The 26,897-nt window shown below is 52.6% G+C and overlaps 1 protein-coding gene across 3 annotated transcripts in view; it reads left to right on the top strand.

Annotated features, from left to right (window-relative positions):
* Positions 1–21,123, top strand: part of COL5A3 (collagen type V alpha 3 chain) — a 38,555-nt gene extending 17,432 nt beyond the window's left edge. The window contains exons 28-67 of one of the 3 annotated variants that reach the window (XM_034657739.1): positions 1,473–1,517; positions 1,622–1,675; positions 1,818–1,925; positions 2,370–2,423; positions 4,683–4,736; positions 5,632–5,676; positions 5,913–5,966; positions 6,095–6,139; positions 6,505–6,558; positions 6,658–6,711; positions 6,802–6,855; positions 6,991–7,098; positions 7,271–7,360; positions 7,616–7,669; positions 8,459–8,566; positions 8,672–8,779; positions 8,867–8,920; positions 9,372–9,425; positions 10,066–10,173; positions 10,247–10,300; positions 10,502–10,555; positions 10,670–10,723; positions 10,858–10,911; positions 11,459–11,566; positions 12,187–12,240; positions 12,404–12,457; positions 12,762–12,815; positions 13,050–13,103; positions 13,270–13,377; positions 13,551–13,604; positions 14,093–14,146; positions 14,343–14,450; positions 14,707–14,760; positions 14,841–14,876; positions 15,330–15,383; positions 15,993–16,209; positions 16,291–16,403; positions 17,988–18,056; positions 19,827–20,066; positions 20,154–21,123. In XM_034657739.1, the coding sequence (XP_034513630.1) occupies positions 1,473–1,517; positions 1,622–1,675; positions 1,818–1,925; positions 2,370–2,423; positions 4,683–4,736; positions 5,632–5,676; positions 5,913–5,966; positions 6,095–6,139; positions 6,505–6,558; positions 6,658–6,711; positions 6,802–6,855; positions 6,991–7,098; positions 7,271–7,360; positions 7,616–7,669; positions 8,459–8,566; positions 8,672–8,779; positions 8,867–8,920; positions 9,372–9,425; positions 10,066–10,173; positions 10,247–10,300; positions 10,502–10,555; positions 10,670–10,723; positions 10,858–10,911; positions 11,459–11,566; positions 12,187–12,240; positions 12,404–12,457; positions 12,762–12,815; positions 13,050–13,103; positions 13,270–13,377; positions 13,551–13,604; positions 14,093–14,146; positions 14,343–14,450; positions 14,707–14,760; positions 14,841–14,876; positions 15,330–15,383; positions 15,993–16,209; positions 16,291–16,403; positions 17,988–18,056; positions 19,827–20,066; positions 20,154–20,300 (3,099 nt within the window). In that variant the 3' untranslated portion in view covers positions 20,301–21,123. The remainder of the gene's footprint in view (positions 1–1,472; positions 1,518–1,621; positions 1,676–1,817; positions 1,926–2,369; positions 2,424–4,682; positions 4,737–5,631; positions 5,677–5,912; positions 5,967–6,094; positions 6,140–6,504; positions 6,559–6,657; positions 6,712–6,801; positions 6,856–6,990; positions 7,099–7,270; positions 7,361–7,615; positions 7,670–8,458; positions 8,567–8,671; positions 8,780–8,866; positions 8,921–9,371; positions 9,426–10,065; positions 10,174–10,246; positions 10,301–10,501; positions 10,556–10,669; positions 10,724–10,857; positions 10,912–11,458; positions 11,567–12,186; positions 12,241–12,403; positions 12,458–12,761; positions 12,816–13,049; positions 13,104–13,269; positions 13,378–13,550; positions 13,605–14,092; positions 14,147–14,342; positions 14,451–14,706; positions 14,761–14,840; positions 14,877–15,329; positions 15,384–15,992; positions 16,210–16,290; positions 16,404–17,987; positions 18,057–19,826; positions 20,067–20,153) is intronic. The other 2 variants (XM_011227681.3, XM_034657740.1) reach the window with 2 other exon arrangements.
* The last annotated feature ends 5,774 nt before the right edge of the window (positions 21,124–26,897 follow it).

The raw sequence follows: 26,897 nt of genomic DNA, 5'->3' as shown, positions 1-26,897 counted from the left end.
GGCTCTGGGGAACCAGCTTTGTGAGAAACGTGTGCATGTGTGGTGAGAGGTATCAGTCTGCCAGGAGAGGTGTGGTGGGAATGGGGTTTCAATCTGAGTGACAATACGTAGACGTGTGTGCATTTCTTGGAGCTGAACAGCCAAAGGGAAGTATTGCAGTGTAATTGTCGCCTTGTAGTTGAGAATGGTTAGGCCCATCAGAGGCTGGACCCATTTCATTGTAAACACAGTACAGGTCAGCACACCATAGTGAAGCAGACAGTTGGGTTTTCACCCAAACCCAGAGCCCTGTGATCCTTACGCACAGAAATGCTGGGATAAGCCAAGAGCTATACTGTTGACCAAGGGCAGGGACATTGGAATTCACATCTAATATGAGTCCAGTTACATTGTAGCCAAGAATGGTACCTGTAGTCTAAGAACAGAGTTTGGTGGTATCCAAGAGGCAGCTCGTCCCATTTTGCATTGCGGGCAAGCTCAGTTATACTATAACCAAGGAGGTGGCTCTCTTGTGGTTGGCCACTGAGTCCTGGGGGTGGCCAAACTCAGAGTTACATTGTAACCAGGCATAGTTATATAGTTGAAGCCTATGTTGTAACTGAGTCCTGTTACACTGTAGCATTGTAGCCAGGGTCAGAGAGTCATGGTAGCCCTCGCTTGGTTACATTGTGGTCAAGCGAATCCCCTTGTGGCTGGAGATAGTCATGCTATTGTCAAAACAGTTATGTTGTATTTAAGTACAACTTCATTATAGTCATTGAGCTCAGTTACATTGTGTCTCTCTGTGGCTGGAGACAGTTGTGCGATTCTCAAAACACAGTTATGTTGTATCCAAGTGCAATTTCAGTATAGTCTCTGAGCTCAGTCACCTTGTATCTCTCTGTGGCTGGAGACAATCATGCTATTGTCAAAACGCAGTTATGTTGTATCCAAGTGCAATTTCCTTATCATCTCTGGGCTCAGTCACATTGTAGCGCAGTGCACTTTTCATTGCAACTCAAGCGCGGGGTTTGGGCACCTGGGCTCGGACTGAGCAGCCTTGCTGTAGCCTAGCACAGGCTCGCCTTGTTGCCAGGCACAGAGTCGCATTGTAGCCAGCACAATGGGGAACATTCCTTTGCCTTTAGAATGAGACTGGGGCCTGGAATGTTCATCCACTTTCTCCTGCCAGAAGGAACTGTGGACACAGTGTCCCCGGGAGATTGGAATCAATTACTCGGAAATTTGGCCTTCCCTGCGCACCCCCACACAGATGACCCTGGGAGGCTGCCAGTGGGAAGAGGGGTGGAGAGGCAGTCTCTTGCACACCACTCTAGCAGGCTTTGGGGAAAGGTCATTTCCTCTAAGGCTGTCCCCTTCCACTCTTGTCCAGTATCCTTTTGGGACTGTCCTGACTGTTTCGAGTCAGGGGACTGATTTGGAGGGCTCTTCTTAAGCAGGGGAGGGACTTGAAATCTTTTTTTATTTTTCAGGGTACTTCTGGCAACCGGGGCCACCAGGGGGAGAAAGGAGAGAAGGTGAGAAGGGAGGAGGTTCCTGGTCAGGGGGAACCCTAGTAATGGGACTTTGTATCCCTTCCCAGAAGCCCTGACCTCTGACCTCTGCACTCTCTCCCACGCAGGGAGAGGATGGCTTCCCGGGCTTCAAGGGCGATGGGGGGCTTAAAGGAGATCGGGTAAGATAACTTCCAGATGAGGGATCTAGTGGTTCTGGGGCGCTTGGGGAAGGCAGCGGGGGAGGGGAGGGCGCTGGGGCTAAGACAGGGAGCTGGAGGGAACAGGAGTGACACAGGGTCTGATACCTCCTTTCTATTCCAGGGGCTCCCTGGCCCCCCCGGTCCCCGGGGAGAGGATGGTCCGGAAGGGCTGAAGGGGCAGGAGGGGCTGGCTGGCAAGGAGGGTCCCCCAGGCTCAGCTGGGGAGAAGGTGAATGGACCTCGGTCACCGTCTCCAGTCAACTCTTCAACTACCCGTCCTGCAGCCAAGATGTTCCCTGGCCCTTTGCCTTCTGCCCTTGGCTCTTTAATCTCCAACCTCAGGGGGCTGCTACCACACTTAGCATCTCTAATTCCTTAACTCAGCATTACGGAGCAATTTCACACACGGTATCTGATTTTTATCCCCATAATCACCACAGGCAGCAGGCATTTTTATCCCCATTTTACAGACAAGGAAACTGAGATTTGGGACAGAATAGAATAGAATGAGTTGCCCAGAGACATAACCCTAGCAGGCAAAAGCCAAGACTTAAACTCGTGTTTCCCTGAATCTCACCCTGTTGCCCCTGTCATCATGCCCCAGTCATCCTGCCCTTTCTTTTCTGTCCTTCAGGTTGTAGTTTCTGACGTTTGTCCCATAATTTCTCTGCAGGGCAAGCTTGGGGTGCCAGGTCTCCCAGGTTACCCAGGACCTCCAGGCCCTAAGGTAAGAAGCTAAGGGTTTGGTGGGGGGGGGGGCAAGGGCAGCAATCAGAGATTGATTAACATCTGGAAGTCCAGGTTGTGGTCTAGGGGAGTGAGCTGTCCACCCCCTGGTCACTAAGAAACAGCATAAGATGTGAGCTTTGGTATCAGACTTGGGTTCAAATACCCACTCCTTACCTGCTAAGGAACTTTGGACAAATCTCATGAGCTCTCTTGCTTTCTTGTAAAGTGGAGATACCAGTAGTCTTTATCTCATCAATTTGATTATAATAACATGGATAATTTTTATAATAAAACTATAGGATCCTTCTTATTTGGTGTGATTGAGGTGGTTCAGATCAAGCCAAGTGAGGAGGAGAATCACAAAAAGTGCATATCTTACATATCTTGAATTATAACTTACAATAAGATGTACTTATATAAAAATGTACATTTGTTTGCCAATTTTTTGGTGGATGAAGCTGCTGATTAGATATGTCTTTCTGCCTAAACCACACCCACATTACATCACTGAAGATTTATAGTTTGGGTTTATATAAGTGGAACAGAAACTTAGACACTTGGAAAGAAATTGGAGTGCAGAATCCTTCCAGAGTCCCACACTTTTGTCATCTCCATCTGGCAGTTATCTTGTGCATGCTTCATTTGACGTGACTTTTTTTAGTGACTTCCCTTTTTATGGAGTCTTTTCCATTTAACTAAGATTTGGTAGACGTCTTTCTTTTCCTTTCTGCATTCCATCAGTTGTTGTAAACTTTCATTAAATCACATGACTCCAATAGCGAGGGCAACTGACATAAACAGATTTGGGAATAAATTCAAGGCACCATACCTAAGAATAGAACACAATCGATAGGAGCAGGAGTTCACGGGAGTTAGAGCAAAGCCTCTTAGCCAAGACCAGTCCATGTGTTTTGGGCAGCAAGCAATACATGACAGAAAGCATGGTGTGTTGGTTAAGTTGAGGTTTGTGTCTTAGCTGTTATAACAAAAATACGTTAGACAGGGTGGCCTAGACAACAGAAATTTATTTCTCACTGTTTTGGATGCTGGAAGTCTGAGATCAGAGTGCTAGCATGGTTGGATTCTGGTAAGGACTCTCTGGTTTGCAGACATCTGTCTTCTCTCTGTGTCCTCACATGGCGGGGTGCGGGGGAGAGGGGGACAGAGAGAGAGGAGACAGGGACAGGAAGGAGGGAGGGAAGGAGAGAGATCTAGTCTCCCTTTCTTATAAAGGCACTGATCCCCTTTGTGAAGGCTCCACCATTATGACCTACTTACCTCCCAAAGGTCCCACCTCCAAATACCATTCTTCAACATATGAATCTGAGGGGACACAAACATTCGGTCCATAGCAGTCAGTAATAATCAACATGAATGATGACAGCTAACATGTCATAAGCACTCACTATGTGTGACACACTGTATAAAATACCTTCTATACATTATCCTATTTATTCCTCACCAAAAGCTTGTGAAGGGGATAGTGTTGGTATTCCCAGGCTACAAATAAGGAAACTGATGCTCAGAGAGGGTAAGCCATTTGTCCAGGGTCACACAGCTAGTCTAGTGGTAGGTCTGGGATTCAAAACATGGTGAGGTGTGGGAGGGGATAGCTGAGCCTGTGATGTCTTCCCCTGGGTGAAGGGAGGTTGCCTCCAAGATAGGCAGGACAGCATGGACTGGAGTTAGGTAGTTAGCAAATATCAAGTAAGCTCCAACTGTATACCAGGTTGAGGGGAATAAGGGAATAAGACCAGAGCACCATGTCCTAGCAGAGAAAACAGACAATGAATAAGTAAGCAAATGAAAAAGGTCATTTCAAGATAAATATTTTGGGAAAACAAAATAGGACAATGTGATAGATGGAGAGTGACTTGGAGGATGTGGTGGTCAGGATGGTGGCAGAAGACTTCTCTAAGGAGTTGACATCTAAGTGAGACCCAAAGGATGAGGAATAGCTGCCTCTGTGGGGACCTGAGAGAAGAGCAGTTTAGGCAAAGGAAGCAGCCAGTGCAAAGGCCCTGAGGCAGGAGTGAACCAGTGTGCCTGAGTAGCATTGAGGGGTCAGTGTGGCTGGACTGGAGTGAGCAAGAGCTGAGGGTGGGGGAAGAGGACAGAGGGCTGCCTTGGAGGAGGATGGGGCTGGAGGGACCAAAGAAGCTTCTGGAAAGGATGGAGTGGCTGAAGGGTGAGGGGTCAACTTTACTCACCACCCACTCCTCACCCCCATCTTTTCTCTCTGATTCTCTGAATTCAGGGATCTACTGGCTTTCCCGGGCCCCCGGGACCATTAGGAGAAAAAGGGAAGAGGGTGAGTCGTGATCCAGGGGTCGGGGAGAGGGTGGAGCTTGGCTGGGAGAACGACATGTACGGCTCTGCAGGACAGTGAGGAGGCCCCTGGGTGGCTGTGTCTAAGCCTGGAAACACTTGTCTGCGCACATACCCCCAGACGCAGCACAGAGCCCGTGTAGGTGTCCCCAGCTGGCGTTCCTGCACGTGTGCCTGTGCGTGCATGTGTGCCTGTGCGTGCATGTGTGCCTGTGCCTCTCAGTGTAGATCGGGTGGGGTCTGGGTGCTGCCCCCTGTGGGCCTGTGGTAAGCAAGGACACGGGCCTGCGTGCAGTGTGTGACTGTGGATGTAAATGTGTGTGTGGAAGGGTGCGGATAGGCACACAGGTGCATGTGTGTCTGTGTCCAGGAGTGTGTGCTTGTGCGTGCTGCGTGTGCACTGTCGCTGGGTCAGTGGACGTGGTGTATACACACACAAGTCTGTGCGCTGCTGTGCTTATGAGGACCGTGTCCTCCTGTGAGTCCATGCGTGTGTGTGTGTTTGCGTTGAGTGTGCATGCGTGCAAGGGACAGACTGCATGCGGAGCTCCGGGTGCGGGTCTGAGGCTGCGGGTCACCCAATGTGTGCTGCTGTAGCCTGCAGTCTGGGTAAGTGGGCGTCCGTGTGGGCAAACACACTTGTGTTTGGACCCTGTAGGTGCAATCATAGGTGTAACTGGGTGTCTGTGATCTTTGCACGGGGTGTGTGTGTGTGTGTGTGTGTGAAAGAGAGAGAGAGAGAGAGAGAGAGAAAGGAAGGCTTGTGAATAAACGTGCAGCAGGCATCTTTCTGGGTCTGGGTCTGGATGCGTTTGTGTGTGTCAGGTCTTTGCATCAGAACTTTCTTCTGCTTCCCCCTCACCTGACTTATTTTCCAGGGGAAGGCGGGGCAGCCAGGTCTGGAAGGAGAGCGGGGACCACCAGTAAGAAGATGGCTCCCCCATTCTGCCGGGCCGGTGGGGGGGCAGGGCTGGAAGGAGGGGCTGCAGGAGGAGAGGCAGGGGGGAGGTCGTGCGTGGGCAGGGCAGAGGGTTTGGGTTACGTCGGTGTCCCTGGTAGGGCAAAGAGGCATCACAGAGGGAGGGGGCCAGAGGACTCGGGCCCATCTCCTAGCTTCTCCTACCCTCTCACTTCTAATCTTTGCTTCTTTTCTACTCAGGGCTCCCGTGGAGAGAGGGGGCAGCCAGGTGCCACTGGGCAACCAGGCCCCAAGGTATGGGCTGGGTGGGTGATCAGGCCCCCATGCAGCTCCCCCGCCGCAGCCCAGGCTCCCCAGGGCCTTCCAGAAGTACTCCCAGTTGGGTTTGTCCTGAAGCCTGAATCTTATCCACTGTGTCTTAGGGCGATGTGGGCCAGGATGGGGCCGCTGGGATCCCTGGAGAAAAGGTGAGTGTGTGTGTTTCTGGATGGGAGACAAACCCAGGAGGTAGGGAGGCATTATGATGTGGTAGAAGGAACACAGCCTCTAAAGTCAGGAGCTGTGAGTTCAAGTCCCAGCTCTGCCACTTGCCTGCTGTGTGACCTTGGGCAAGTCACTCAACCTCCCTGGGCCTCGTTTTCCCCCTTTATGTGATGAGAATAACTACAGTCCCCGCCACAGAGGGCTGCAGTGACACGGGAAATGACTGACTGTGTGTCATGTGTCTGGCCCCATGCCTGCGGTGCAGAAAGTGCTCAGTACGCTTGTCCTTATGTGGGGCTCAGGTGGCCAGGCAGGAGCGATGAGGCCATGGTTTCTGGTTCCATTTCAGGGCCTCCCAGGTCTGCAAGGCCCTCCTGGATTTCCTGGGCCAAAGGGTCCCCCTGTAAGTGAGTGCACCCTGATTGGGGGTGGCCTGGAGGGAAGCCAGGGAGTGGGGACATTTCTTAGTCATGCCTCATCTCTCTCCCACCTTGTCCCCCAGGGTCCCCAGGGGAAAGACGGGCGTCCTGGGCACCCTGGACAGAGAGGAGAATTGGTGAGTGGCCTCTTGACTTCTGACCCCTGACCCCATTAGGCTCTCTAGTTCTTCCTCTCGTGTGACATCCCTTTTAATTTTTCTCCTCAGGGCTTCCAAGGTCAGACAGGCCCACCTGGACCAGCTGGCGTCGTGGGTCCTCAGGTCAGAATGGACCCCACAGGTCTTCCCAGTTTTGCACCAGTTGGGAGATATTTGGAGGGAAACGCATCTCAGATAGCGCCCCCCCTCCCCCCCGCTGGGCCACCTCCATTCAAGATAAGCTTCCTTCCTCTTCAGGGAAAGACAGGAGAAGCAGGACCTCTGGGTGAGAGGGGCCCCTCAGGCCCTCCTGGACCTCCTGGTGAACAAGGTCTTCCAGGCCTGGAAGGCAGAGAGGGTGTCAAGGTGAGACCCTGACCCCTCGGAAATCTCAGCTGAGTGGCCCTAAAGGTTCCTCAATGGCCCCATGCTACCCTGAGGCTCAGAATCAGCCCCATGGGGGAGGGGCCCAGATTCACAGACTAGGAGGGAACACCCCTTCTCTGGAGCCTGACCTTCCTCCTCTGCACCCCTACAGGGGGAGCTGGGACCACCGGGACCCCTTGGAAAGGAAGGACCACCTGGACCCAGGGGCTTCCCTGGCCCCCAAGGAGCCCCTGGGGACCCAGTGAGTATCCTTTGGAGCAATGTACCTGGCTGGGCTGTAGAGAAGGAGAGGGGGGCCTCTGGGAAGGGACATGGTGTTGGCATCCTGGGTGGGGACAACCGTGAAAGTAAAGGAATGACAGCAGGAGGGACCTGGAGGAGATAGACCCCTGACCCTCAATGCCCAGGAAGAAGGGGGAACTGTGAGCCCCCAGAAGGAAGACAGGACCTGGGCACACCCTTGGGTGTCTCTTGACTGAATTATCTCCTCCCTCAGGGACCTATTGGTTTAAAGGGTGACAAAGGCCCCCTGGGCCCTGTTGGAGCCAACGTAAGTGTAACCCCATCTGCTGGGTGGGAGGCAGGGTGGAGGGGCCTTGGGGCATCTGGGAAGCTGGGCATTGCCATAATTAAGTCCACTATTTTGGGTGTCTAACAGGCCTGGGTCACACCCATGACCTGTTTTCTCATCTGTAACATGGCCCTATCTGTAAGATGATCTGTCCCACACTTACTTACCCACATGCCAGACATCATGGCATGATGTCTTCTTTCTCCTGGAGCTTATGTTCTAGCTGGGGAGATAAGGAATCAGTGGTGATGAATAGCACAGAGAAGGAGGAGTAGGGAGAGAGCCGTTGAAATGAGCTGGTCAAGGAAGGCCTCCTGAGAAGGTGACATTTGAGCTGAGACCTGAGGGAGCTGAAGAAGGAGCCATGTGGATATATAGGGGAAGATTGTTCCAGGCAGAGGGATAGCATGTGCAAAGGCCCTGGGGCTGGAGTGTGCACTGCATGTTGGAGGAAGCAGTGAGACCTGTGTGGCTGGAAGGAAGGGAGCAAGGGTATGAGTGGGAGGCAGAGAGGGCAGGAAGTAATGGGGCAGGTCGTGCAGGGCCTGTGGGCTACCAGGAGGATTTCCCATTTCCTGAGTGAGCTGGAAGCTGTGAGCAGGGGGACGTGTGTGTCCTGACTCAGGTCTCCCTCCGGCCGCTGTGGGGAAGGGAACAGAGTGGATAAGACACCGGTATCTGCCCAGCTCAGTGCCTGGCGGCTTGAAAAGCCTCTATCAGTGAGAACTACGTCTGCTATTTTTCCTGACCCTTCACCCCTGTTTTCAGGGCTCCCCTGGGGAGCGGGGTCCACTGGGCCCGGCAGGAGGCATTGGGCTTCCTGGCCAAAGTGGAGGCCAAGGCCCTGTTGGCCCTGCAGGCGAGAAGGGGTCCCCGGTGAGTGCCTGCCCACTACATTCCTCAAGCATCCTTAGGACCCCACATACCAGGACCTTCCCTCTGCCCTGGCCCCTGACATCCCCCCTTCCACTCCCCCATCAGGGCGAACGTGGCTCCCCTGGCCCCACAGGCAAAGATGGGATCCCAGGGCCCCTGGGGCTTCCTGGACCCCCTGGAGCTGTTGGGCCTTCTGGCGAGGATGGGGACAAGGTGAGCGTTCATGGAGAGAGAGGGACTCGGGGGGCTCAGGGCAAGGAGAGTCCAAGTTGGTCCTCCCTCATCCCATTTCCTCTGCAGGGGGAAGTGGGTGCCCCTGGTAACAAAGGGAGCAAGGGTGACAAAGGGGATGCGGTGAGTGTGGGGCCCCAGGGAGGGAGGTGGTCCTAGGGAAGGCAGAGGGATGCGAAGGATGGGGTGGGTAGCTGGGGCCCCGAGAAAATGGGGAGGGTGCTGAGGTGGTTACACCCTTCTCTCCCTTTCCCTGGTGGCATCATTCTCTCTGTCTGTGATTCTGCATGGCTCTGAGGCATCACATCCCGAGCTCCCCCCTAGGACTTCAGCCACAGTTCCTGGCATCTGTCAGCCAGCTCAGTCCCTGGAGGGACTTCTGGGGAAAAGTCCTGACGAGCCAAGCTCAGGACGATGTCTGTGTCTGATCCCATCAGTTGATTGCTAGGAAGACAGGGTTGTGGGGAAAGCAGCTGTTGCCTCCTGGTGGGTGGAGTGGGAGGCAGTGATTTTCATCTTGAGTGCCCTCCTAATCTCGAGTTTGAGGTTTTTTTGGCTGTGCTCCCTCCTCCAGGGCCCACCTGGACCAACAGGCATACGGGGTCCTGTGGGACACCCAGGCTCCCCGGTGAGTGCTCCTGGCTTTGTGACCATCCCCTGGATCCCAGATGGGAAGGGACAGTGTTCTCCACCATGACCCAGACCCAAACTCAACCCCAACCCTGACCTACCCCTCCATGCTGGCATCCAACAGTAACTCACCCCAGAATCTGACTCAATCCCAATCTCAATCTGAATCTTGAATGCCCTCACAGGCCCAGTCTTAACCGTACTCATGACCTTAACCTTAATCCCAATTCAAACTTTATCTTCAAATCTGAACCTTGACCCCATCCTACCCTAACCCCAACTCTGACTCACCCTCCAGGGCTGACCCCAAACCTGAACTCAAACTTTGAATCTGACCTTGGCCCCAACCTCAAACTCAACCCTAAATTCCATCTGAACCCCATCATGACCTCAACTCACTACCCAGTGCCCATTTCACTACCCAATGCCCATATGAAAACTTTGACTCAACCCTTGACTTAATTTCCAAACTCTGACCCTTAACCTGCACCCCCAGTGCCAAGTCCAACCCTGACCCTTTCCAAATTTAATCCCAACCCTGACTGTAATCCTTAACCTCAGTCCTGACTTTGACCCTGAGCCTATCTCCAACCCTTGACCCAGACCCTAACTGTGTCCCGCTTCTGTCCTTCTCCCAGGGAGCAGACGGGGCTCAGGGACGCCGGGGACCACCAGGCCTCTTTGGGCAGAAAGGAGATGATGGAGTGAGAGGCTTCGTGGGGGTGATTGGCCCTCCTGGCCTGCAGGTGGGTGTCTGAGTTTGGGGGTTGGCCTCTTTCCCTGCACTCTGTGTGCCAATCTTTCTTCTTTTTTCCACAGGGGCTGCCAGGCCCTCCTGGAGAGAAAGGGGAGGTTGGAGACGTAGGGTCCATGGTATGGACAACCTAGGGAAGGTGGGAGGGGGAAGAGGATAGCAGAGTGGTGGTGGCCATTACATCAGTTTTGGGGGAGCAGTGTCACAGGGCACACTGTCCTTAGTGATGCCAGTCACCAGCATTAAGGATGGTGTTTTGTGGTTAGTGATGCCTTTGGGGAGTCATGAGGTCACTGGATGCTATTCTGACTGTCCCACAGGGTCCCCATGGAGCTCCAGGGCCTAGGGGCCCCCATGGCCCCAGTGGATCAGAGGTGAGGACTTGGTGGGGGGTGGGGCAGGGTGCCTGAGAGGTAGGGACCTCCATTTCCCAAAAAGGGGCTGTTGGGATCCCACAGTCCCACTTCAACCCCTTGCTGTCTCTCCAGGGTCCTCCAGGGCTGCCTGGCGGAGTTGGTCAGCCGGGTGCTGTGGGCGAGAAGGTGAGAGAAAGGGGGCAGTGGGCTGCCTAGGGTGGGGGAGGCACAGCCAGTCCTGCTTGGGGATGGCTGTTCTGGGAGCTCCTCCCTGTCCTTCATAATTGGACCTATTCCTACCCTGACTTTGCCTCCTGCAGGGTGAGCCAGGGGAGGCTGGAGACCCAGGACCCCCAGGAACCCCAGGCATCCCTGTGAGTGACTGTGTCCTACACCCCTGCACCCATCTCAGGGAACCCATAACCCCTGGGCATCTCGGGGCACACTGACTCTGGGCAGGCCTGTGTCAGCCATTGACCCAGGACCTATGGGTGTCCTCAGTTATCTTGATGACAGAGCCCTGGAATGTCTCAGATAGGGGTGCTACATAGAGTTCTTCTGGTTGTACGCCTACATGAGGGTGTGCGGCTGAGGGTGCAGGTGGGGGTTCAGATCCAAACCATGAACCAGGAGTGGGGGATGAACTTCCCAGAGGGATCCCCTTTCCTAATTCACTCCAGTGTGGTATTTGGGCTAGACCAAACTTGGTCATGACCTCTGAGCAACTGGACCATCCTGGCCCCTGACTCCAATAAATCCTATATTCCTTCGACCTCTGACCCTTGGACAGTCTAGGCTCCTCTGGCCCCTGACCTCAGGAAAGTCCCAGAAGACCACCCAGATTCCTGAGCCCAGGGATACTAACCCTTGACCTTTGAAGAGTCGGGGCTATTGTGACCTCTGACCTCTGTTTCTGCAAAGGGGCCCAAGGGAGAAATTGGTGAAAAGGGTGACTCAGGCCCATCTGGGGCTGCTGGACCCCCAGGCAAGAAAGGCCCCCCTGGAGAGGATGGAGCCAAAGGGAACATGGTGAGTCCCAGGAGAAGTGGGGGCAGAGATCGGGGAGGGACACTCGTGTCCACTTGAACCTGCTTCCCAACGTCTAGGGAGGGGTTCCTCCTCCAATGTGCTGATTCCCCGAGCAACCCAGAACGTGGCTGAACACTGAACGAGTGGATGGTGGCCTGTCACTGTATGGGGTGCAGCTTGCTGCGACACGAATCAATCTGAAAATGTTGCAATGGTTGAGATTGATGCCCAGAGTTGGGGCTGATGTGGAATTGGCTTTAGGGCGGAGGTTGAGACCCTCCCACTATTGCAGTGGGGCTTGGGGTGGGGTGGGAGGGCTTCAGGGTCTATGGAACCTCAAGTTGGATCTGACCGCTTTTCTGAGGGTCAGTCCTATCTTTGAGTCCTGAGCTGGGAGGCGCCTGGAGGACGAAGTGAGATGATGCATGTCCTGTGCTTAGCTCAGCACCTGTACACATCAGACTCTAGAACGTTCACTTGCCCAGAGCACGGATCTTGTGTTTTGTTCACTAGCATAACCTCAGCAGCCCACGCTGTGCCCCGGGGCAGTTCATTTGTCAAATAAATGAATGAATGCCCTATAATTCAGAGAGGTGACTATTCCTCATTCTATCTTCCAGGGCCCCACTGGGCTCCCAGGAGATCTAGGACCCCCCGGAGATCCTGGAGTTTCGGTGGGTGTGATCCCCCCACAAGCCCCCACATATTCCTAATTCTGTCCCCATCTCCCCACCCTCCACAGACTTGGGCAAGGTGGGTGGAGCAACTAACCTTCCCATTTCCCCATGTTTCTCCCCAAATTCTTGAGCGCCTCCATGACCCCTGCCCGCCCCACAGGGTATCGATGGCTCCCCAGGAGAGAAGGGAGACCCTGGTGACGTGGGGGGACCGGTGAGTGGGGGAGCAGAGGATGCGGTACTGGCAGAGGGGGGTCAGGGCGGGTGAGTGGGTGAACTGGGGAGAACTGGGGGGCCAGAGGAGTTGGTGGATGAGGTGTCCAGGACCCCTGTAGATGCACTTGCTTTGCCTTCTGGGGCTTCACCGTGAACGTGAGTGGCTTCGGTGAGGAGGTGGGAGATGGCTGGTGTTGGCATGATGTCTGGGGAAGGCTGTCTGCATCAGAGGCAGTCCTGAAGCATAGTCATGCTCGACCAACATGAGCTAATACTGTCCTGGTGCTGTTATATATCCATAGGGTCCACCTGGGGCTTCTGGGGAACCTGGCCCCCCTGGGCCCCCTGGCAAGAGGGTGAGTGAGACCTGCCTTCTGGCTGTCCTGGCTCCATCCTTGCCCCACCCATCTCCACAGGCCCCCATTCACCTCCATAGGCCCCCCCTCACTCCCACAAGCCCCCTAACCCCCACAGGCCTCCCTAACCCCCACGGGCCCCCCAATCCCTCAGACCCNTAGACCCCTTCACCTCAACAGGTCCCCCCTCACCCCCAAAGACCCCCCCCACACACATACTCTTTCCCTCCTCAGGGTCCCTCAGGCCGCATGGGTCAAGAAGGCAGAGAAGGGGAGAAAGGGGCCAAAGTGAGTACCCCCTGCCCACGGAAGGGTCCCTGTGCTGATGTTTGACCAGCAGTTGGGCCATCAGAATGGGTGCCCCAATTCTCTCCCTCTCCCTGATGGTTCTTGACTTGGAGGTCAGGAGAAAGCTTCCCTCTGACTCTGGTCTTCCCTTGCCCTGGTCTGTCAGGGGGAGCCAGGTCCTGATGGACCCCCAGGAATGACAGGCCCGGTGGGGGCTCGAGGACCCCCTGGACGTGTGGGGCCCGAGGGTCTTCGAGGGATCCCTGGCCCTGTGGTGAGTGGGGTGGGAACAAGGATGGGGCGGGGTGGGATCAGGCCCTGGCGGTGAGCTCCTACCTTATACTTTCTCACCAAAATCTGGAGTGGCTGACCCTGGGGCCGGGGGGCGGCAGTATCCACACTGAGTTCTGGCTGAGGGCAGCCTCCCCATGCTCTAACTCATCCTAGGGTGAACCAGGCCTCCTGGGACCTCCTGGACAGATGGGCCCTCCTGGACCCCTGGTAAGAGACTTCTTTGTCCCTGATACCCTGGCACTGAGAACCACACTGGGCGTCCAGGGGCTGTCTGGTGACTGTGGGTGCTGGTGCAGGCTGACCCCTCGCTGACTGTCTGTCCATCTGACAGTCCACCCTGACCCTCCATCCCGATTGTCTACACTGATCATCCACACTGACCCTCCCTCTTGGTGGCTTATACTGACCACAGGGACCCTCCATCTTGATAGGCCAAACTGAGCATCTGTCTTGCTAGTCGACACTGACCCCCCCACACACTGATCCTGACCACTGACCATTCATATTGGCCATGCTCCAACCCCTTTGGTATCCCTTGTCATCCCTCCTCTCTCCTGACCATCCCCGTGACCATATCCCTGGTAGTTCCAACTTGAAATCTGGGTAATTTCCCATTTGACCATCCCCCAGTCACCCACATGAACCTTGAGATTTCATATTTGAGACTCACTAACTGAGCCTCACCCTCCTTCCAGGGGCCCTCTGGCCTTCCAGGATTGAAGGGAGATGCTGGCCTCAAGGGGGAAAAGGTAAGGATATGTCCTTCCATTATTCTCCCCCAATTATCTCCATCCCCTCCACCTTTACCTCCCTCCCTGGCCAGAGGCTGGCAGGTTGGGGTTTCCTCTGCTCCCATACTTACTACCCCAAGGCTCTAGAAGAAAAGTCCACTGACATGCCCCCCACCATATTTCTTTCCCCATATGTGTCTCTCTTGTCTTCTAGGGCCACATTGGATTAATTGGCCTCATTGGCCCCCCTGGGGAAGCTGGTGAGAAAGGGGATCAGGGGTTGCCAGGCGTGCAGGGCCCCCCTGGCCCCCAGGGAGAACCTGTGAGTTCTAGCCCAAGTGGGAAGAATGTTCAGAGGAAGGGATGGGTGGGGAGGCAGAACTGGGGCTTATTTGGAGACTGTGTGCATTTGGGAAGCCCGGGTCTAGAGTGGTAGGGATTGTGTCTGGGGAAAATGGGGGGCTCTGTCTGGGGATTTGAAGGTTGGAAGCTGTGTCTGTGGCTTGTTCTTTTGAGGGGACTAGAGGCTTGTTTGGGGATGAACCCCATCAATGATGACCTTGATGTCCTTTCTTCAGGGTCCCCCCGGTCCCATTGGCTCTCTGGGCCACCCTGGGCCCCCAGGTGTGGCGGTGAGTAAGAGGGGTTTGTGGGGTGGCGTCACCGTGCTGGGCCAGCTGGGACTCCAGCCCTCCCTGTCTCTACCCCACAGGGTCCTCTGGGACAGAAAGGCTCCAAGGGGTCCCCGGTGAGTATATGCTGTCCCTTGGGCTCCCACATCCCACCTTCCCACCCCTTTCAACTTCACCACACCCTCAGTGCCTTTGCATTCATTCATTTATTTTTTCAATCAATCACACATTCAATGGATATTTATTCAACACCTACCATTGTATTTTATCAAATCTAAGATGCCATCAATTGTAAGATGCGCCATTATTTTAGAAATGACTATGAAAGAAAGCAGTTTTGACAAGGAAGCTAAGATTTGCCAAAGATGTTAAGATGTTGATTTCAGAGATGTTAAAATATGGAAAGAAAATGTGCATTTTATACTTGGTGCTAAACAGTCCATGTCTCTCCCCAGTGCTGTATGTGAGTGTGTCTGAGTGTGAGAGTGTGAGAGTGTGAGTGTGTGAGTGTGTTGGCAGGAAGGGGTCTCCATAGACAGAGTTCACTCCCAAGTGACTTCTCCCTACAGGGAGCCTTTGGTCCCCGTGGTGACGCTGGCCCCCCTGGCCCCCCCGGCCCCCCGGTAAGTTCCCCAGGGAGTATGTTGGAGTGTCCTACTGGGTCCCCTAGTGCCCAGAACTGGGTGGGGCACACAGTAGGTGTTCAGAGCATGCAGGTGGGGTGGGGGGTGGCTTGAAAGCTGAAGGAGGGTCTGGGCTGTGTTAGGGGTTTAGGGGGACACCCAGGCGGGCTCTGACTGGGTCTTGTCTTGTTCGTCTCTGTCTCTGCCCTCATCTCTCTCTCCCTGGCTCTCTCCATCTCTTCATCTCTCCTGGCCTTTTGCTGTCTCTATTCCAAACACTTGTTCCACTGTTTTGTCTCTGTTTCTCTCTCTCCTGCGCTCGCTCTCTCTGCTTTTCTTGCCTCACCCGTGGATCTCTCTATCATTGTGTTATTACTTCGGCTTTTCCCCATCTCTGGGTCTTTCTGTCTCTCCCTCCTGTGTGTGTCTCTGTCTCTGTCTGCCTCTCTATCTCCCCCGCCCCTTCGTGTATCTCTCCCCTTTCTTATCACTCCCACCCCCACCCCGTGTCTCTTTACCTCCCATGTCTCTCTCATCTTTGCTTGTCTTTCTTCCTGTCTCTCTTCCTGCATCTCTGCTCTCCTCTCCTCCGTCCCCACCCCTGCTCAGGGTCCCTCCGCTGAGCTGCACGGGCTGCGCAGGCGCCGGCGCTCTCTCCCAGGCCCAGGGGCGCTAGAGGCCCTGGAGGGCGGCCTGGAGGAGGTGCTGGCCTCACTCACGTCGCTGAGCTTTGAGCTGGAGCAGATGCGGCGCCCCCCGGGCACGGCTGAGCGCCCGGGCCTCGTGTGCAGTGAGCTGCACCGCAACCACCCACACCTGCCTGACGGTGAGGTCCTCCCCTGGCCGGGTGGGCAGGAAGCCTGGGGAGTCCCGCCCCCGCTCACTCACCCACCTGGCCCTGCCGCAGGGGAGTACTGGATTGACCCCAACCAGGGCTGTGCGAGGGACTCGCTCAGGGTTTTCTGCAACTTCACGGCGGGAGGAGAGACCTGCCTCTATCCTGACAAGAAGTTTGAGATGGTGAGTGCCTGGAGGAAGGGGGAGAGACGGGGTTCGCGAAAACATCTCAACCCCACCCCACCACCCGCGCCACCAGAGGTTATCCCCTGCCTCCCGTCCCGTACAACGCACACACCAGGCTTTGTCTGGGACCTTACCCTTCCTTCAACCAACATTTGCTGATCACCTGCTGTATGCCAAGTCCCGTGAAGGGCTGGGACTACCGCAGAGTCCAGACACAAAACGAAACAAAACTCTGCTTTTGTGGGGCTCACCTTCTATGAGGAAAGGTAGGCCAAAAAATCTAGTAAAGAAAGTGGAAATGGTGGCAAACCTTTAAATAGGGTGTAGCGTGCCAGGCTGTTCTAAGCACTTAGCTGCATTAGCACTGAGTCCCAGCCACCTGGTGTGGGGTGCAGGTGCCGTCATCCCCAGAGAGGGAAACTAAGGCACAGAGAAGTGATGGGATTACCCCAAGGCCGGCTGGCGCCAGAGACCCAGCCCTTAACCAGCCTCTGCCCTGCCTCCTGACCTGCTGTCTCAGCGGCCCACGGACTCATTGCCTCCCAGGCTGTGGGTTGGGAGGTGAGACCACCTAGCTTCCCAGGAATACTGGGGTCCTCCGTCAGGGGACCTTGAGCCTCCCAGCCTCCCCCACCAAGCACCAGGCTCAGCAGTGGAGGGCAGCGGGCCAGCAGCGCCAGCTCTAGAACCCTGGGTTGGAATAGAGATGTCACCTCAGTTTTGCTCATCTGTAAAATGGGGCCCAAGAAAGTATCTGCCTTGGGATGGTTGTGCAGTGGAGGCATTGATGCGAGTGTCGGGAGCACTGACAAAACACTGACTGTGTGCGGTGCTGTGCTAAGTCCTCCACTGCCGGTGAGACTGCTGCCTGCATAGAGCCTGCAGAAATGCACGGTGATGTCCCTCTTGCTGCTGATTGTTGTTTTTGACTGGTCAGAGCCCTGGTTTAGTGGGAGCTCAACCCTCCAGCCCCGATGGGAATTTAGACAAGCTCAGACCCCCAAGACTTGGAGGACTTGACCTCGAAACAGTTGCTGGTACCCGAAGCCTGAGCTGCTCTCACCAGCTAACCTTCCTCCTGCCCAGAGGCCCTGGGGAGGGGACTGAGGAGTGACCCAGGTGTGGGTTCCCCAGACACAGACCCTGAGACAAGGATTTGAGGGCAGGTCATTGTTAGGAGGTGATCTCATGAGGCACCAGGAGAGCAGAGGGAGGAGGTGAGAGGGGAGGTGGCCAATGAGGATTAAAATGTCACCATTGGGCACTAAAGGCTCAATTCTACTGGGGGACATCCGGGACACCGCAGACTGTGGAGCTGTGGTTGTCCCTCCTGGTTGTCGTGCCCGCCCAGCGGGAGAGGGAGCTGGGCATTTCTCCACCAACTCTTGTCAGTCATTGGTTGAGGGCTGCCTCAGAGGGCGGGGACCCCCAGTCCCTCGTTGGACTCACCTCCATGGCCAGAGACCAGCCCAAGAGTCCTGGGTATACAGTCTACAACTTCCAGTGTGGGGAGTAAATGCAGGAAAGACCTTGCAGGCACCCAGGCATCTTCCACGCTTGACTACCCCCTCTCATCCCCAGGTAAAAATGGCCTCCTGGTCCAGGGAAAAGCCAGGAAACTGGTATAGCACATTTCGCCGAGGGAAGAAGGTGAGTTGCTGGAAGCTGAGGTAGGGGATAGTATGAAAACTGATGGGAACTGGTGCAGGGGAGTGGGAGGAGGGGCTCTGGGGGGGTGAAAGGAACAGGGGAGACTCACCCCTGCCTTCATGGTGATTACAGGCTTGGGGGGGCAGGTTGGGGGGGTGCAGCATCAGATGTGTGATGGGGGAGGTGCAGGGTTTGGCGGAAATCCAGAGGCAGTGCTGGCTGTATCAGAGGCATCCTGGTAGCAGTCACAGATCTGCTGAGGTGTAAACAGTGAGCTGGGTCAGCAAGTAAGGGAGGACAAGGAAAAGTGTTGCAGGCAGAGGGAACCGCATACACAAAGGCCCAGAGTTAAAAGAGGGTCTGGTGAATTTCAAGAGAAAGCCACTTGCTCTGCTCTAGTAAGTGTGAAGGGGAGTGTGGTAAGAAAGGAGGTGGCGGAGTTAAGTGAGGGCTAGACCTACCTCCCACAGAAAGACCTGTGAGCAGCAGGGAGCCATGGAATGTGTTTAAGTGAGGGAAAAACCCGAATCTAATCTCTCTGTTAGAAAGGTGCCTCCAGGACTGGTGAGGTGGGGTGGGGTGGAGGAGCCTGGTATGTTGGCCCAGGAGAGTGAAGAGGTTGTCCAGGCTGGGGCTGGTGCTGGTGCTGTGGGGGTGGGGAGGAGGGCATGGCATGGAACATCTAGGAGCGAAGTCAGTAGGACCTAGTCATTGATGAGATGGAGGGCAGGGAGGAGAGTGCTGGTGGGCTAGTTCCGGGGGGGGGGGGNATCCGGGGGGGGGGGGGATTCTGAGATATGTAAATGAGAAGAACAGCCTTGATGGGTGGGGTATCTTGGGTTCAGTTTGGAATTTGTTTATGTAACGTATTTGTACACGCCCAGCACTGGGAATGTAGCAGCAAATAAAACACAGCTCCTGACTTCATGAAGTTGATACTCTACCACGAACATGACCAAGGAAACAGGCAGACGATAACCAAAGAAACAAAGCTATAATATCATGTGGGGGTATCTTGGTTTGGGTTCCCCCAAAACAGACCCTTCAACAAAGGCTCAGTTGCAAGTATTTTATCTGGGAGGTGATTCCAGAAAACATCAATTGGGAAACATGGAAGTGATACAGAGAAGAAAAGAGAAGAGAAGAAAGCCAGAAGAGACGTATTACCCAGCCAGTTATCTCAAGCCCATGATATGTTAATAATATATTTTATTTGACCATTTGACCCAGTGCATCTTAAAGAATGTCATAGCAATGTAAAGGTTACTGAGGCATTTTAAATTTCTTCCCTACGAATTCTGCAGAGTCTGATGCATATTTTACATTTGTAGCACGTCGTAATTTGGATACTAAATTTCATTGGAAGTTCTTGATCCATACTTAGATTTCATAAATCTGCAGCTGAAAAGGTAGATTCGCACACTCAAGTTGTTCCACACCTAAGTTTCCTGATAACTGGATTGAGGTTCAATTATTAGTTACGACTTAAATAAAGTAAAACAAAATAATCAAATAATTTCAAATTAAACAATTAATTAAAATTTTAAGCAGTTTCTACCTCCTTGAGTGCATTTCAAGTGCTCAGTAGCCCCAGGTGCCTAGGAGTCGCAAGGGATCCATGGGTGCTGGATGGCTGGTGGGGCCACCCAAAGAAGGAGACGAGACAGGGGTGGCAGGTCCGCCAGGGGATGGAGAGCCTGGGAGGTAGGTTCCTCAGAAAGAGTAGGGGTGAATGGGGCACCCTCATCTCCTGCTTTGTTCCACCCCCAGTTCTCCTACGTGGATGCTGATGGGTCCCCGGTGAGTGTGGTCCAGATGACCTTCCTGAAGTTGCTGAGTGCCACGGCCCGCCAGAGCTTCACCTACTCCTGCCAGAACTCTGCCGCCTGGTTGGACGAAGCTGCAGGGGACCACAGCCGCTCCCTCCGGTTCCTTGGAGCCAACGGAGAAGAGCTGTCTTTCAACCAGATGGCACCAGCCACCATCACTGTCCCCTATGACGGCTGCCGGGTAAGGGGAGGGGCAGGGGCTGGCCAGAGTGGGGAGAGGCCTTGGCTGTCCTCCTACTAACTCGCCATTCTGTCTTCCTGCGGTCAGCTCCGGAAGGGACAGACGAAAACCCTCTTGGAGTTCAGCTCTTCCCGAGTGGGCTTTCTGCCTCTGTGGGACGTGGCGGCTACTGACTTTGGCCAGACCAACCAGAAGTTTGGGTTTGAACTGGGCCCTGTCTGCTTTAGCAGCTGAGAGTCTCGGGGTGGGAGGGACATTGAGGGAGCCCCAGACGGGGCACTTTTGGTGCTGAGGCTTTGAAGCCATCATATTTATCGTCTCCTGTGACTGTGGAGCCAGGGGGAGTCTGCTCCTCATGGTCAAGCAATATTCCTTCTCCATTCCAGGGGGCTGGGAGCTGCACACCCCTGGCCCAAGAGTCCGGCTTCCTCCTCATTGCACCACAGCTGACATACTGTAGTCTGGCTCTTTCTCCCCTCTATGCCCACCCAACCCTCAACTCCCCACCCCTGATGCCCCATGCAGTGAACTTCTAACTCAGAGCTGATGAATGGCCCCACACTTGCCTCCCCTTTCCCTGGGCAGTGCTCTCAGCACCCTGTGGTGCTCCCCTTTCCAATAGTTAAGCACTGGATGTCTCCTGATCCCAGGCTGGGACCCCTTCACTCATTCCTATTTTCAGGTGGGTTCACAGTGAAGGAACTGAAGTCAGACTACAGGGGAAGTGGGACTTCCCGGGACTGAGCTGTGTGCTCCTTCTGCTGCCTCAGCCCAGCTCTGAATACTGCCCCCCACCCATATCTCCCCAAATGCACCTTGCCATGCCAGGTGGGATGGGGGCCAAGATGGTGGGGGTGAATCAGGATCCTAATGGTGCTGCCCTATTTATACCTGGGTCTGGATTAAAAGGGAAAATCCCCTCTGTTGTATATTTAATCGGCTTCCTCCTTAGGGAAGGCTGGGATATGATGAGAGGAATTCTAGCATGATCACCACCCCTCCAGGGCCATAGGGCATATTTGGCATCTCAAGTCTGAGAATAAACCAGTGAACTGTGTCCCTGTGTCTTTCATCTAGTGCTGGCTATATCTTTCTTAAGATCAGGCTCTTGTCTCACCCGAGGTATCTGCCACCACCCGTCTTAATTGTGTCTTTGATAGAGGTGGCTTTGGGAGGTGGGGGCATCCAATTATAATGGTACTCACTGGAGACGTTGGGTCTGTTTAAACCAACTCAGGCCCCTCGAAGAAAAGTTGAAAATCACCAGATCGCTAAGAGAGATCATAAATGTTTTCGCCATAAAAAAGAAATGGTAATTATGTGTTGTGATGCAGGGTTAGCTAATGCTATGGTGGTAATCATTTTGCAATATACAAGTGTATCAAATCAACAGGTTGTATGTCTTAGACTTACACAATATCATATGTCAATTCTATGTTAATAAAGCTGGAAAAAATTGTGAACCTTTTAGGAAGACCTCAAACTTTGAAAAAGAAAGAGGGAGGGAGGGAGGGAGAAGAAGAGGGAGAGAGAATAGCTAGATCTCCATGCTGACCTTGATTAGTTCTGGAGTCACTGGCTGAGCTGAGGATGAAGGAATGGATCAAGAGTGATATGGGACATGGTTTGGGTTTGAGATAAAATGACTAGAGGTGAAACTTCTGGGTGGCAGTTCAGGAGATGAATTGGGAGTAGGGAGAACTCAGAAGGGGAGCCTTGAGGTGAGCTGGATATTGGGGGGTATGGGTTGGGTGAGTTATGTTAAAAATAGACTGAAGATGAGTCGAATTGGAGGTTGGTTTGAAGTGAGTTGAATGAGTTTGAGGTTGTGGACTAATGATGGGATCTACTGAGTTGGAGGTTGGGCAATCAGTGGATTGAGGTCGGGATTTGGAATTAGATGTTGGATTGACATGAACGAGGGTTGACTTGGGAAGTAGGATGAATGGAGTAGAGGTAAGTATGGGTTGCTATGAATGGGGAGTGGGGATTGGCAGTTTGGTAAGTCAAGATGGCATCAGTTAAGATGAGACTTGGGTTTGAGGTGGCTTGAATTGGGGGTTAGATGTTGGGTTGAGGTTTTCTTTTAAATAGATTTATTGAGATGTAATTCACTTACCATGTAATTCACCCATTTAAAGTATACAATTAAATGGTTTTCAGTATATTCACAGACTTGTGCAACCCTCACCACAATCAATTTAAGAACATTTTCACCACCTCAAAAAGAAATCCCATATCCATTAGCAGTCACTTTCCATTTCCCCCAAACCTCTGAGTGGTAGACAACCACTAATCTTTCTGTCTCTCTGCATTTGCCTATTCTGGATATGGAATCATATAATATATGGCCCTTTGGATCTAGCTGCTCTCACTTAGCAAAACGGTTCAAGGTTCAAGGTTCATGTTGCAGCATGTATCAGTACTTCATTCCTGTTTATGTTGAAGCATATTCCATTCCTGTTTATGTTGAAGCATATATCACATTTTGTTTATCCATTATCAGTTGATGGACATTGCTGAATTGAGTTGTGTTAGGAGTGAGGGAGGGCTGGTGAGAGTTGAGTTGGGTCAGGTGGGATTGGGTAGTTATAGTTTCAGGTTGGGGTGAATTGTCTCCCCAAGAGCCAGGGCTTACCCTGTTACCTCTGCCACCAGGTCGCATAAGGCCATCTGAATGCTTGTCCAAACATTACTGGGTCCTAACTCTATGAAGAACGTTGGGGCTCAGGGGTTGATTGATGCATTTACTTTTTCATTCACTTACTCATTCACTTGTTTCATTCTCTTGACGGTCTACTCAGTGCCATGCACTGTTGCAAACTACTCCTGAGGGAGATAGAGAATAGACAAACATAGCTATGTAGTGTATTTTAGGAAAATCAAACAAGATACAGAGTGATGGAGTGGTGGATATTTGAAAGAAGGTGGTTGGAAGAGATCTCACTGAAGAGGTAATATTTGACAGAGAGACCTAAAGGATGAGAGGAAAAGCCATATGAAATTTAAGGAAGTATCCCCCACAGAGTGAAGAATCCAGAAACCCTAAAATACTGATGATGACTCCTGAGGGGATGGTGTTTCCCTTGGTTATCTCTTCTCCTGATTTGTTGCTTTTGCTGATTTTTTCACACTGTTCTGTCAACCCAAATGTACACCCAGGCCTGCTTCCCATTTAGTTCCTCTTCCAAACATTCTTAACACATATGGTAACACCAATGCTATGTGTTGTTTTCCTCTTCCTAATTGAGAACACATTTCCCAGCTTCCCTTGCAGTTAGGTTGGGGCATGTGCCTGGGTCTTGGCCAGTGGGATGTGGGTAACCATAAAACCTCCTGCTTGATCCTTTGAGCTCTTACAGTCTGTGATGACCTTGGAGATCTCATCTGTAAGTAAGATGGGAGTGTCTCATGGAACTAGAAAGGGGCCAACTTCTCTGAGCTACTGCTTGGAGGAATGTTACAAGAGACTTCCATCAAACAAATAACTTGATTGCGTTAAGCCCTTGAGATGTTTAAGGGTTGCTTGTTACAGCAGCTATTATTGATTATCCTGACTAATACAATGAACGAATCCAATTTTTACTAAAGGTCAACATGTAAGCATGTGTGCAAACCAGGAGGTCCCGTTGCAGCAACATCAACAGATAAGAATTTCATATTGAATATCCTTGTCCTTAAAAGTCCCTAGCATTACAGATTTGTCAGTGGTGGTGTGTTCTCCCCCAATCTGGATTTCCCATGATTCTGCTGTCCTCTGCCATCTTTCCCTCCCTGATGCCTCCTCTTGACTACCTTCTTCACTCCTCACTCCTTTCCTCTCAAATTTATCTCACTTTCTTATGAAGAACCATTCACAACATTTCTTATAGACCAAATCTTCGTACCCACACAATCCATGATTAGTTCAACTAACACTGTTAATAACAATGACCACGGATTGACATCTACACACCAGGTGCCCTTCATCAAATGCTTTCCCTGGATGAATTAATTTATTCTTTATTACAACCATTGAGGGAGGTTCTGTTATTATCCCCATTTTGAAGGTAAGGGAAATGAGGAACAGAGAGGTAACTTGCCCAGAGTCTAGAGCTAGAGATTTTGCTAAGCAAAAAGCCATCTTCTCCTTTAGGGGAATTTTTTCCATTGTTTTAAAAAAGTGCATCTGGGGGGGCCCGGGTGGCTCAGCCGGTGAAGCATCTGACTCTTGATTTTGACTCAAGTCTGATCCCAGGGTGGTGAGATTGAGCCCCACATATGCCTCCACACTGGGTGCAGAGTCTGCTTGGGAGTCTCTCTCTCTCCTTCTCCCTCTGCCCCTCCGCCGCCAACCTGCAGGAGTGTGTGTGGGCGCTCGCAGTCCTCTCTAAATAAATAAATAAATAAATAAATAAACAAACAAACAAATAAATAAATAAATAATGAATAAATAAAAATAATTGCATCTAAGACACAGCCCAGGATTTATGCATGCAGGTCCCCTAGCCTCTGCTTTTGCAACTCCAGGGCTACCCTGGTGCAGGTATTTGAGGAGAGAAACAATTAATAGTGTAACGAGTACTCTTTAATTAGCTAAAAGCTGGTTAAAGTATTAGACTCTCGGCCCTACTAAATTAAGGTAATTGACAAAGGTGTAAGGAGGGAATTCTGGGCCTCACGCTCAGCTCTGTATTTACCCAGCATCATCCCCGGCCCCCAGGCGGCTGCTGGGAAAACCCCCAGCTGATTTGCATATTCAGCGGCCATAATTAATCCCACCACGTGCGCTTCCTGAGCAAATACACCCTCCGCGTTCCGAACCCGGGCTCGGGCAGGGCAGCCGGTGTGGGAGCCACCTAAGGCTTCACACACGGCTGTAGGAGGTGGGTGGAGTAGCGAATTTTACACGTACACACACCACCACTGGAGATATTCGGGCTCAACGACGTACACGGACTAACGGCCCAGAGAATCAGACCCTCGTCTTGTCAGATCCCAGATCCACAGGCAGACGCAGAGACGCAGACCCGTGTTACACACACCCATTCACCTCCAGCCGGATCCAGACAAGCTGACGTGCACAGCAGGCCACACACACAGCTGCACACACCCAGTTGTGCCTGGACACACACCCAAAGCCACCCTCGCACACACACACACAGCCATGTCCGTAAACCCACACTCAGATGCGCAGCCACACCTGAGACCCCCATTATCACACCCAGAACTGCTGCATCCCGGGGTCTGGGACATGCTGGGCAGGCAGAGGGACACACAGCCCCACACAGACAGACATGCCACCAACACATAAACTACATGCATAGGTTCCGCTAAACTGGCGTCACAGACGTTTCCGAGATCCCCTCCCCCACTGCGCACATCCATCCATTCATTCAATCGACAAATATTTATTAAGCACCTACTTGTGCCAGGCACTATTATAGGGTCTGGGGATCCTGCAGTGAAACGCACAAGGATCTCTGCCCTCGTGGAGTTAACACTCAAGTGGGGCCGACAGGCAGGAAGCAAATACATATATGACGAGTCCAATGGTGCTATGATGAGAAATAAGGCAGAGACGAGGACAAGAAGAGGTGTTCTTTGAGACGGGATGGTCAGGGACGGCTGTCTGGAGGAGGCATCCTTAAAGCAGAGGCTCATTTAGAGAGAGGGAGGGTGCCTTGTGACTTCTCACACAGCCAGGCCTAGAGACACAAGACAACAAGGTATAGGTTCACAAACAGGCACAGGCCACACAAGCTTGCAAGGGCCTATCCCCAAGAGAGCACATGTGTGCACTGTGTCTAGAGTGGCCCCAGGCACCAGAGTTTCCTTTTGAGAGGGTGAGCCTGTACCCTAAGGGGACAGTGGGGATACTGGGGAGACAGGGGAAGCTGAGCAGACAGAGGACCGGATTGATCTTGAGAGGCCGTCCTGCCCCTTCCTTGATGCTGGTCTTGTCTTTATAAAGGCTTTCTCCCCTCTTGGTAGATCTCTTTTTTTAATTTAATTAAATTAAATTAATTTAATTTATTATTATTTTTGTGGTAAAAAACATAAAACAAAACATAACCTTAATAATTTTAAGTGGACATTTCATTAGTGTTAAGTATATTCACATTGCTGTACAACAGATTTCTAGAACTTTTTTTTAATATTTTATTTTATTTTTGAGAGAGAGAGAGTGAGCACGAGCAGGGGAGGGGCAGAGGGAGAAGTGGGCAGGGAGCCTGATGTGGGACTCCATCCCAAGACTCTAGCATCATGACCTGAGCTGAAGGCAGATGCTTAACTGACTGAGCCACCCAGGCGCCCCTCTAGAACTTTTTTTTTTTTTTAAAGATTTACTTATTCATTTGAGAGACAGAGAGAGAGAAAATCCCAAGCAGACTCCTCACGGAGCGAGGAGCCTGACACGGGGCTCGACNACAGCCCAGGATTTATGCATGCAGGTCCCCTAGCCTCTGCTTTTGCAACTCCAGGGCTACCCTGGTGCAGGTATTTGAGGAGAGAAACAATTAATAGTGTAACGAGTACTCTTTAATTAGCTAAAAGCTGGTTAAAGTATTAGAATCTCGGCCCTACTAAATTAAGGTAATTGACAAAGGTGTAAGGAGGGAATTCTGGGCCTCACGCTCAGCTCTGTATTTACCCAGCATCATCGCCGGCACCCAGGCGGCTGCTGGGAAAACCCCCAGCTGATTTGCATATTCAGCGGCCATAATTAATCCCACCACGTGCGCTTCCTGAGCAAATACACCCTCCGCGTTCCGAACCCGGGCTCGGGCAGGGCAGCCGGTGTGGGAGCCACCTAAGGCTTCACACACGGCTGTAGGAGGTGGGTGGAGT

The sequence above is a fragment of the Ailuropoda melanoleuca genome, chromosome 4, assembly GCF_002007445.2.
Source record: "Ailuropoda melanoleuca isolate Jingjing chromosome 4, ASM200744v2, whole genome shotgun sequence".
NCBI classification, from domain to species: Eukaryota; Metazoa; Chordata; class Mammalia; order Carnivora; family Ursidae; genus Ailuropoda; species Ailuropoda melanoleuca.
This window is presented reverse-complemented; position numbering and strand designations above follow the sequence as displayed.